Source organism: Ceratotherium simum, chromosome 4, assembly GCF_057802395.1.
Source record: "Ceratotherium simum simum isolate JZ-2026a chromosome 4, ASM5780239v1, whole genome shotgun sequence".
Classification (NCBI taxonomy): domain Eukaryota; kingdom Metazoa; phylum Chordata; class Mammalia; order Perissodactyla; family Rhinocerotidae; genus Ceratotherium; species Ceratotherium simum.
Window position 1 is genome coordinate 67,872,984 of NC_141903.1, and position 12,609 is coordinate 67,885,592.

Consider the following 12,609-nt stretch of genomic DNA (forward strand, 5'->3'; position numbering starts at 1 on the left):
TTGACAGATTCATGAAGATAACCATTACTTATTTTCTATGGCTAATTATAGATATTTACCATAAAGAATCAAGACCAGAGCAAGTGAGAAGTTAAATTATCAAGCAAAACACTTGAGAAGTTCGAAGAAGTTTATTGGTATCCTCCTCAGCTTATGTTTTCCTCCTATTTGTCTGCAGACACCAAGGCCTTTGACTAGCAAGATCAGTGTCTCCTCTTATGCAACCTTGATTAGGGTAGGAAGTAGATTAATGCTTCACATGAAAGAAAAAGTTCTAGAATTAATTGGGACATTGTAGGCCCGGTCTTTAATGAACCTTGGTTGAGCCTTTAGAACTCTTTCCTTCCTGCAACATTTCTCTGCGTTGGTTTCCTTATGAACATTTGTTTCCTACTGCTACTTGAACCCTGGCCTGAACCTTGTCTACTTTTCTGTGGCCTCTATACCCTATACTTTATATTTTGCTGATCTTGTCCTTATTTCAGACTCCTACTAAGTAAGCACGTGCAGAAGTACCTAGCCTAGTTTTAAATCACACTCCTAGACCAGCGTGACCCTCTGGTGTGGTAAAGACCCTGGTTGTAGATAAACTCTGTGATGGCTTAGGGCTAACTAAGAGCCACAGTACTGTAAGATATGGCTGTTGCGTAAAACTATCTGCTGCTGTGCAGAACTACCTCCTTTGTATATCAACACCTACCAGAATTAAGCCTGAGTTCACTGCGTGAAACCCCTTAGATACTGATTTGTATAACTGGCCTTCTTCTTTGCCTCCCATATTTATATCTAAGAAAAGAAATCGATTTTTTGTTTTAAAGCAAGAAAACTGGGTCATTTTATTGGAAGGGAACGTATTATATTCTGTGTGTTTGTTATGCTCACAGTTCCTATCTGAATAAAGTGCCCAGAAGTGTCTCCTTGTGCGTTAGTGGCCATGCCCTGTATGATGTAGTTCAAATGTCCTAGCTAAAACTAGGTCTGAGATCGGCACTTGAGCTCAAGAGAGCAGTCTTTAGATTTCCCAAAAACCTATTAAATATCGTTATCTTGAGAACAATGTCCGATAGGGATACCTTGCTATAAACTGGCTGACTAATCTATTCAATGCCCCTTTCTTGGGAGAGTATAAATAGGAGAAAAAGACGGAAACTCAAACAACACAGCTTTCATAAATTGACACAGAGAAAATGAATCAGCAAAGGCCATTGAGATAGAGAAGCAAACGGAGAGAGAATAGCCAGTAGCTATAATAGAAGTAGACCTAGACACAATAAGCTGACAGAAAGAAGCTGACTATCTGGGCCTTTGAAGCAATCAAGACAAAGCAATGAAACTCTCACTATGAAGCAGACAAGATAAGCTGCCATCTTAATCTGAATGATGTTCTATTTCTTTATGAGTGCGAATTGTTTAGCTACTGAGAAAGTGTTTTTGGCTTCTTACTTTCCTATATAATATTATAAGTCACATCAACTGAATAAACTAATGAGTCTCTTTATTTTAATCCTAAAGAACCTAAACACAAAAATTATCTAGTGCAGTGGTCCTCAGTGTGATTCCCAGACCAACATCATCATTATCATCTGGGAATTTGTTAGAAATGCAAATTCTTGGCCCCATTCCAGATCACTGAATCAGAAACTCTGGAAGTAGGACCTGGAAATCTGTGTTTTACACCCTCCAAATGATTCAAGGTACACTAAAGTTTGCAAACAACAAATCTAGTAATCTAGTGTGGCCCTCTTTATAAGTTATGAAAATAATGTGTATTCTTGACTGGGCACCTACTATGTGCCATAAATTGCACCAAATTATTATATATATTCAATTCTGATAATCACCCAGAAATATAGATATTATCATTTCTATTTTACAAATGATGAACTAGTAATTTAAAGAGGAGGAGTAACTTTTCCAAAGACACATATCTTTGGACACACACGCATACATACACGCACACATATATGCACACCCACATACGGGTGGCTGAATTGAGGTTAAGAATTTAATATCTCATGTGTCTGACTAACGCCATTGCACTGTCTACTATTATGTAATACTTCCTAAAAATGAGATATGTAAGGATTATGATTTGCTCATTGTTGCTCCAAAAATCAGTTTCAGAGCCAAGACAAAACCTAGATTTGCTGTCCCTTGTTCTGTCTGTTTTATGTAATACAGACTGCCATTTCATATAGAATCATGGAATATTGCTGTAACTTTCATTAAAGACTGTGCTTAATATTCAATTCTCATAATTATTATGAATAAATTAACATTTGCAAACTAGAAGGACCTACGAAAGAGCTATAATCTGCTAATTGAACAAAATCTGAATGTACAACATAAAATAAACATAAAATTAAAAAATAAAATATTCAAATAAATAAGAATATTCAAAAAGAATAATAAAGTAAAAAGTAATCACAAAACTATAAATAATTCAGGAACTACTTTAACAGAGCTGCTCAAGAACCTCATGAAAAAATTTAAAACTAGGGCCGGCCCCGTGGCTTGGTGGTTAAGTGAGCGCGCTCCACTGCTGGCGACCCGGGTTCGGATCCCGGGCTCGCACCGACGCGCTGCTTCTCTGGCCATGCTGAGGCCGCGTCCCACACACAGCAACTAGAAGGATGTGCAGCTACGACACACAACTATCTACTGGGGCTTTGGGGGGAAAAAATAAATAAATAAAATCTTTAAAAAAAAAAAAATTTAAAACTATATGTAACAGTATTAGAGAAGACTGGGATAAATTGAAAGATATACCACGTTAATGGATGAAATGACAACTTTCATATATGTGATTTCTTTCTCAAATAATCTATGAATTCAATGCAGTATAATCAATACTATGTAAAGAATTTTGTTTTTTTAGCAAATGGCAAATTGATTCTAAAATTATTATGGCAGAATAAGAGCGTGAATAGATAAAGAGCATTGGTCCTAGTACACGTTAAGACAGGCTACAAAGCCATAGTATTAAAAACAGTATAGCATTTCCTCAGGACAGATAAATAGACCAGTGGAACAGAAGGGAGGACTCAGCAACAGGTTAATGTATATAAGAACTTGCTATATGATAGAAGAGGCACTGCAAAGATAGTAATTCAGTAGATATGATGACAAATTTGGTTCTCTATATGGTGAAATGAAGTTTAATCTCTACTTCGTATCATGCACAAAGGCAGTTTCTAAGTTTCTAGGTTAATAAAATGTGATTAGAAAAAAACAACACAGTTAATGTTAAAAACGAAAGAAATATCTTGTGACATAGAGGTAGGAAAAGTTAAACGATTGTATTAGCATAAAATATGAAGTAAAAATTTGTGGATTAGAGTATATCAAGTCAAAGATTTCTGTTCTATGAAGGAAACTGTAGACAATGTTAAAAGATGAGTGACAGATATCTAAATCCAATAAGAGATTACTATTTAGAATAAACGTGGAATTCTTGGAACATCTACACAAGAATTTCAGGAAGCCTGGTAGAAATATGAATAAGCAGTTCACACACACAAAAGAATCCTAAATAGCTAAGAATTATATGAAGAAACAGTCAGTTACATTTGAAATTAGAGAATACAAAATAAAGTGTTGTGATACTACTTTACATTCATCAGCATGGCAAAATTTTGAAAGCCAGCTAATGATGTCAAGTGTTTGCAATTATGTGGGGTATACCAGTTAACTAATGGTTACATCACAAATCACCCCAGAACTCAGTGGCTTAAAATAATAGAACATCTATTTTACTCTTGAATCTGCAATTTGGGCAGGGCCTGCTTTCAGCTCTTCTTGTGGTCAGCTGGAGTGATCCAAGTCTGGGGGTTGGAATCATCTGAAGTTTTGTTCACTCAAATATTAGCTTTTGATACTGGCCGTTTGCCTGAACATCCACACATGGCCTCTCCATCTGGCCTGGGCTTTCTCAAAACATGGTGACTGAATTCAAGGACTGGAGTCCTGAGAGAGTGAGAGTTCCCAGCAGAAGTCATATTGTCATTTTATGACCCAACCTCAGAAGTCATGCAGTATTACTTGCTTTGTTGAGGCAGTCAAAAAGGCCTTTCCAGGTTCAATGTCTCTTGATGTGGGAATGGCAAAGTTCTGGAAGGGGATGGGGAACTGGAAATATTGCTCTGATGAATTTTAGAAAGTGAGCTGTTACATGAAGAAAATGAAACTCGCCTACATTTTGGTGGGAGTGTAAACTCCTACATTCTGGAGAAAAAATCCAGAGAAATAATGGAATGAAGTATGCCAAATCTCAATGCCCTGGCAATCCCTTTCTAAGATATATACCTCCAAAGACACTCTATCCTAGGTCCTTACGGGTGCATGCACAGGGATGTTTAATGTAGCATTGTTTGTGACAGTAGGGAGTTGAAGTCAACCCAAGCCTGTAACCCTATGGGAGTGGTTAAATGTGCTGGAATTACACTATGTAAAGTTAAATAGCACTCAGAAGATGAATAAGACGAGTATGCAGAATATGATTAGATTTTAAAAACAATGTTTAGGGCTAGAAAAAGAAATTTTGTAAGTTAATTAAAAAATATACAAACATAAAACACCACCAAATATTTTCAGATATATACATATCCAGGAAATACACATATTAGTTTGGAAGTAAATATTTTAATGTAATTTACTGTCATGTTAATTACTCTGTGTAGTGTAATAGTATAATAGGTAATAGTAAAGCATCACTACAGATTCTGAATAAGTTCAAAAAATATACTATAATGGAGAATTTAAATGACTTCTTTCTTTATGTATATGGAATTCCCAGGAGTAAAATACTGTAGAATCTTGACTGTAATCCTAGTGATTTTCTTTGAGTGTTACTTAAATTTTCTTTGTTTTGTTTTTTAGTTAAATAAAGAGATTTGCTAAGGAAAAAATAGATGAGGGGCCTGCCTGGTGGCATAGTGGTTAAGTTTGCACGTTCTGCTTCGGCGGCCCTGGGTTTGCTGGTTTGGATCCTGAGTGCGGACCTACTCACCACTCATCAAGCCCTGCTAAGGCGGCGTCCCACGTAGAAGAGCTACAACTCCACAACTATGACACACAACTATGTACTGGGGCTTTGGGGAGAAAAAAGAAAAAAAGAGCAAGATTGGCAACAGATGTTAGCGCAGGGCCAATCTTCCTCAAAAAAAAAAAAAAAGTAGTTCCTTGTGAACATGCCTCTTAAACTGAGAGGAAAGCGTGTCTTAGGGAGCAACTGCCTAACCTTATAAAAAAAAAAAGCAAAAATAGATGAAAGTAAAGGGAAATTCTAGATACCTGATTAATGATATTTTTCCTTAATCTTTCTAGAAAATTGCCAGACCCACAAATAAAAATTATAGGTGGTATGGTGATCAAATTACAAATAAAAATCGTTCAAACACTACATGTCTTTTATCGTATGTATATATTGATGAATAGCAAATTTATGTTTGGATTTTTATATATGTGCATTTTCAGTTCAGGTTGGGAAAGGTAAATTTTTTGTGGATTGGTCATTAACATATAGGTGAGTATATCTATTCCTCTTTACCTAACAAAATAAAATAATTCATATGTAACTTATTTATATTTCAGATGCTGTTGAAGAATTCAATGTTTGTGTGCCTATCTCTGTCCAGAGCTTCAGAATCTTTAATTATGATTGGAGCTTCTGAATTTTTGCCTTTATATATAGAAAATCAATTTATGCTAACACCCAGTGAGGCAACTACACTTGCAGGTACTTTTCTGCTCATTGTACTTATTTTGAAATTTTTCTGTCAAGCTTTCTTATATGTATTTATGAAATATTTTAAATAAGCTGAAAGTAGAAGGAGTATTAGCGTTTGCTTGAATTTTAAATATCTAAATACTGTTTGCTCAAATTTTAAAAATGTGAGCACTTTGCCATCATTGCATCAATATTTTTTAACACATAGACCCTTCTAAGACTCCTGCACCCCTCCCTTATCCTATTTCTCTTCCTCCCTCTCGATAGGTAACCACTCTTCTAAAGTTAGAGTGCATCCTTCCCACACGTTTGTATATTTTTACTGCATATGTGCCTATCTATATACAGTCCAAAATTCATGTATCATTTTGTACATACTCTTCTATTACTTTCATCTGAAATTATGTTCATCAGATTCATATTGATCTCCATTTAATGCATTTTAACTGTGCTGTGGGATTCTATCTTATGAATATACCACTATTTATTTATCCATTATCATATTAATGGCCATGAAGTTGCCCCCAGATTTTTCACTCTTCCAAACAATGTGTTAATGAATAGGCTTGTACATGTCTCATTGTGCACATTTGTGAAAGTTGATCCAGGTTTAGACATTGAAAGGGAATTGCTGTTGTGTACATCTTCAGTTTTACTAGATATTGAGAATTGGCTGTCTAAAAGAAGTTACAAATGGAATGAAATGTTTTAAGGTTCTGGCATTAATGAGAAAGTGGTAAATGTAATCATTTATTTTATGCTGTAGAAAGTCAAGGATGCATGCTGTAACTTTTAGGGTAACCAGTAAAAGAATAATAAAAAGAATAGCAAAAGAGTATATTAATTTGAAAAATTTGATTGATGATAAAAAAGACAGAAGGAACATAAAACATACGGACTAAATAAAAAGCAAATGTTAAGATGTGCAAAAACATTGACTGTCAGTCTATTATTAAGTTTTGTGATGGAGGGCACACCGTTGTCAGACTGCAAATAGTTCAAAAGCCAAAAACATGACACAGTTTCAAGGGCCATAATGACAAATTTTTCCATGAGTACACCACATTGTTTGCCACTCCGATTAATCTAATCACCAGAGATTGGGACTAAATCCATTCAATTTGTTTCATAAAGTATTTAATTAAGGCTAATATCAACAGGATAAGGCCACCTGCAGTATTGGCCTCAACCACGCCAGCAAGGTCCTGGACCCAGCCAGCTAAAAACAACACTTGATCCTCAAGGTCTACCTTAGAAAGCAAGATGGCTTTCTCCTTAAATTTCTCTACTGACCTTTCCACTTAGCCTGAGGTATTAATGCAGGTATAAGAGAATATATTAGCAATTGTATATATTCTACCTTGGCCTGCAAAGATGAAGTTTTGGGTAATTCTATTGTCCATAACAATGCTGATCAGTGACTGAGGCTGACTAGAGTGCTGGATTTCCAGGGATTAGGTGGTGTCATTGATTATTTCAACTAAAGTCAGGGACAAATTTTGTACCACCTTTTTAATTGGATTACTCTTATCGTAGAGAGAAATTGCCCTCAGGGTACATATAAATAATGTGTCAGTAATCCCTCCAGAGAGCACTCCTAAGTAACCAGGAGAAACTTCTTTTAAGAGAGATTTCCATAGTCTTTTGAGGACTGTATGATCTACTGGTGGTATTTCTTTAAACACTTGAAGATCTTATGACCACTCCTATGACTGGATACCATTTCCAGTTGACAAGTAAGGCTTGTCAAATAGTTGAGTCTGATTTTGTCCATCTCCAAATGAGAATATCAGTCCACAGAGTCACAAGGCCTCCATGGGTCAGAGCTTCGGTTTTGACAAGAAGCCAGTAGTAAGCTAAGAGTTGCTTTTCAAATGTAGCTGTCTCAGGGGGTCGATAATTTCTATACCCTAAGGGATGCTTCCTAGTGGAGGCTGCCTTTTTTTTGCAGAAGCTCCAGCACACAAAATCATCAGACATGGAGACTTGTAGCTCAAAGGAGTCATTAGGTTTGTGGTACCTTGAAGTAGAGGGTATCCCACAGCTTGCTGTGTAGCTTCCAGTGTAGGTCTGTGGATTACACTCACTGTGGGTTGGCTGATAATAAAAGACCAAGTAGAATGCCCAAGTGAGTCATCTACTATCTCCAATACTCAGTCCAAAGTGATGCTAGGCTGCCTTTTGTTTGGGGACAAGAGAGACAACAGTTTTTCCTTAAGTGCCGGAGGGATCGAGCATTGTGAATCTGTCTGCATAGTCCGTGAAAACTCTATGAGCAGTCTTCTGGTTTCTGCTTTATCAATCGCCCTTGCTGATGAAGGTGTGGTAACACCAAAGTCAGAGCCATTGAGTCTGAGGCTTCTGACCCTCCAACTGACTGAATATCCTCTCTGTGTGAAAGCTTTGGGCATCAGAGGGTAGTGGTAGTCACAATAAATCCTGACTTAGCCCCTTGTAGTAAGTGGCAGAGGAGTTTGGGTACCCCTGAGGGAGTACTACAAATGTGTATTTGTGGCCGTGCAGCATGAAAGAGAATTGGTCTTTGTCTTTGGGTGCTACTGGGATACAAAAGAAGGCTTTGGTGATGTTCAAGACAGCATATCAAGTGCCACCAGTCTGTGCCATAAATTTAGTTACACCACAATATCTGGAATGTACAGGGCTATAGAAGCAACAACTGAATTCAATTGATTGTTAATCCACTGTAAACCTCAAGCCCTTGATAACTTCTTTCACTGGACGTATGGTCTGTTGAATTGAGATACTGCATCTCTTACTACCTCTGCTTCCTTTAAGTCCATAATCAAAGCTGGGACTTTCCTTTCTCCTCCTGGGATTCTATGTTGTTTCTATTGGACCACACAAGAGGAGACAGAGAGACAGTTTGGGTAGCAATTTATGTGTTCCACAGTCACTTTTTTTTTTCCTGAGGAAGATTTGCCCTGAGCTAACATCTGTGCCAATCTTCCTCTATTTTGTATGTAGGTTACCACCACAGCATGGCCACTGACAAGTGGGGTAGGTCCATGCCTGGGATCCAAACCCAGGCCGCTGAAGCAGACCGCACCAAACTTAACCACCAGGTCATGGGGCCAGCCCCTCCTCTATCACTTTTGGCATCTAGGAGCATATATGGTATAAGCTTATAAAATATAATTACCAATGATATGTTTTGAAATTGGAGTCATAGGATTAGTATATGGAAACCACAACAAAAGTACACTGAAATTGTCCAAAGCCTCACCCATAAGGTCCTTTTACCTCATTTTCTGAGGCAGTAAGAGTCCAAATTCTATTGAGTACCTCACCTGTGGTTTCACACAAGAATATGTCTGTCTTAGGGAAATCTTCCTGAGAGGGTCACAGCTACCTTATAGCACTGAGGACACACAGCAAAACAACTCTGAGATCTTTTACTTTTGTCTTAGAATGGATCCAAGGTTAGCAGGATAGACTGTAGGAGGAGCTGGGCCCTCAGACGTCTCAGCTATTACCATTTCACCTAACAAGCAATTATGCACTCCACTCCCGCATCAACCAACCAAATCAGCTAACCTTCTAATTAGTCACCGGTTTCTGTCCATAGTGGTTGTAAATTTCCCTCCTTTCCCACGCGTGTAGTTGCACGTCTCTGTAACTGTTATCTGAAATCAGGAGGAATCCTCTGTCCAAGCAAGATGAATCTTAGTAACAGCTGTTACAATGGGGCAGACCTGAGGCTGATGGCCAGATTGGCAAGGAAGTCCCTTTGCCTAGAGGAGAGTTAATAACAACCATTACACCTTCTGGGGAGCTGTCTTTAAATCTTCAGCCTGTGGCCACCTCTCCAGTTCTTCATCATTAACAGGCTAAGTCATGATGTTCCCTACTGATTGCCAGTTATTTCTCTAAATGCTGTTAATTGGCCTATGAGGCTCTTATTCTTCTTCTTACAGAAAACCATGTCTCTGTCAACATCCCATCTTTGTCACCAAAAGTCCTAAGATCCATGAAGGGTTTGAATTTTACCCTGCTTGAAAGCTCACAAGTTAGTCTACCATAGTTTCATGGATGCTAGCAGAAAACATAGAACTCCTTGGTCAGAGAAGGAAAGTTTATGACTCACAGCAATAGCACTAGTTAGAGTATCTCTGTGTGTGTGTGTGTGTGTGTGTGTGTGTGTGTGTGTATGTGAGTTTTCTGAGCCACATTTCCCCTGGGGTATGTGAAGGAGAGCCAGTGACATCTGCACACACAAGATTGCATTACAGGAGTGGATTGCATTACATTCCCTGGTCTTAGGGAACCCAAATCTTTTATGATGGACAGTAATCATGCTTGCCTTTTGATCCAGGGAGAGACTTTATCTTTATTATACTTGACAGCAAGCATGTCTTCTCTTAGTTCCAGAGAGGATACTATCTCTGTCTTCCAAAACTCTAAGCAAACCTGCCCTCTGTTCTCAAGGGGGACACTATCTTCATTATCCAAGGCTATTCACTATATAAATATCCTTGAAAAGATAGAACAAAGAGCAGTCAGTGCTTCTGCTTAAAGGATATACAGCATCAGAGGGTAGTGGATAATTGTTGCCCAATAAATAGAATAGTAATTATATTACATATAAATAAAGATTGTCAGATTGGGGGAAGAATCCACTATGTTACCTACAAGAGGCACTCCTTAAATACAAGGACGTGAAAAGGTTGAAAGTAAAAGGATGGAAAAAGTTGTACTATGTGAATACTAACCAAAAGAAAAAGTGGTATAACTATAATAATTTTAAGGCAAGAGACATTACTTGTTATAAAGAGAGATCATCTATAATGTCAGAGGAGTCAACCAGTGTAGTAGATAATACAATTATATATGTGTATGCCCTCAACAACATAACTTTAAAATATGTAAAATAAAAAATTGGGTTAATTAGATATTAGTGATATTGGATCAATTAGATATCCTTAGAAAAATGATAAATCTTGACCTCTACCTCACTACATACGCAAATACCAATTCTAGATGGATTTTAGATCTAGATGTGAATGGTAAAACAGTACAGCTTTTTAGAATAAGGCATAGGAAAATATCTTCACGGCCTTGGAGAAAACAAAGATTTCTTAAACATGATACAAATCACGTAACCATAAAGGAAAAAAATAAGTGGTATTACATTAAAATTAAGAACTGTTCACCGAATGTCGGCATAAAGAGTGAAAATGCAAACAAAACAATCTTTTCAACAGAAATATTCTACAAAGGATTTGTATCCAGAGTATGTAAAAATTTCTGACAATAATAAAAAGGCAGATAATCCAATAAAAATGGACAAAAGACTTGAACAGGCATTCTGTAAAAGATGATATCAATCAGCCAGTATTCATATGAAAATATGCTCACTTTCAGTAGTTTTCAGGGAAATGCATATTAAAACCACAATGAAATACTATTACCCTTTCACCAGAATATCATTAATACTCAGGAGCAAAACTTCACAATCACTGCCCTAGAGTCCATTAGGCCTATAGCTTCAGCCCCACTCACAAATTTGTTTTTCTCTTAAGGTTCAGCTTTGTTGAGATGTTTATTATGCTTTTAAATTTTCTTTTTATTTAAATCTATGTTTGTTATATGTTTAGAGCAGAGTGAATTGCATCAATGTATGAATTTTCTGTACTATCTTTAGCTGATTACACTTTAACTGTGTTTTCTCCTCCTCCTTCTTTCTTTTAGGACTTGTTTTAATTCCAGGAGGTGCACTTGCCCAGCTTCTGGGAGGTATCATTGTTTCCATATTACACATGTCTTATAAAGCACTTATGAAATTTATAATGGTTACATCTACTATATCACTTGTACTACTTGCATTTGTAATTTTTGTACGCTGTGATCCAATACCATTTGCTGGGATCAATGAAGATTATGGCGGGTAAATATAATTTCGTATATTAGATTTTTACATCTAAACCCAACAACATATTTCTCAGTCAATTAATAATTATTCATTTAGTAATCCTTATATATTCATGTCATTCTTGGAATTATTGAACATGTAAAAGAAGTATAAAGTATAGTTTCACCTTTCATATTAAGGGCAGGAGTATCATAATGATAGCTTATAATATGACTGCTTATGCATTTGTAAAGTACTAAAGAAAAAATACATTGAAATGATTCAGAACCTAGAAGTAGAATTTTGTATTAAAGTGGGTAGCAAATAGGAGACAGTACTAATGGTACAAAGCCAGTCTTACCTTGTGTTCCTGAATTGGTGTGTCTGCCTTCTTATAGACATCAAAGAATGGAACTGAAGTACCTCTGAAAGTATGCATGAGTAATGTCTTCTTTAAGCTAAATATGCAAAAATTCAGAGAACTGGGCAGAGATTAATGTTAAATACAGGGGAACAGTACTGGAATTGAGCAAGTAAAACCAAAGAACTGAGCAAGTAAAATAAGAAAAGAAAATAATACTCCCATTTCCAGCTACAGTGGAGTAGCTTATGGCAGATCAATGCTCTCGCTGAGAACAACTAGAAAGCTGAATAAAGTGTTAAAAAATTTGTTCAAAGGCATCAAAAAGTTGTTTAGGCAAGTAGGGATTTAAAGGCCCAAATCCTGAGAGAGAGGCAAATCCTTGAGCGGAGAAGCAACCTTCTGCAGTTACTTTTTCCCCTAAGTATATTTGCTAATTCTGGACATTAGAAGAAGCTGAGAATTTGGGCAAAGAGTCTGGGCAAAAAGCATCTAGTTAGATGACTAGAAACCAGCACAAATTTTTGACAGACCTATGAGCCTAGAGAAAAAATTAGGGCCTGGAGTGGGGCAGGATATCAGAGAGAAGAAGGCGGTAGACAAATGAGACAGCAGTCTGTTGGGTTTTCACTCAGTACATTTGCTGAATTA

General features: G+C 36.9%; 1 protein-coding gene across 1 annotated transcript in view; it reads left to right on the forward strand.

Moving 5' to 3' along the window:
• The window catches only part of SLCO6A1 (solute carrier organic anion transporter family member 6A1), a 97,988-nt gene that overhangs the window by 38,865 nt on the left and 46,514 nt on the right, over nucleotides 1–12,609 (forward strand). Inside the window, exons 7-8 of the mRNA XM_004420526.2 lie at nucleotides 5,593–5,737; nucleotides 11,438–11,633. Coding sequence (XP_004420583.1) covers nucleotides 5,593–5,737; nucleotides 11,438–11,633 — 341 coding nt within the window. The remainder of the gene's footprint in view (nucleotides 1–5,592; nucleotides 5,738–11,437; nucleotides 11,634–12,609) is intronic.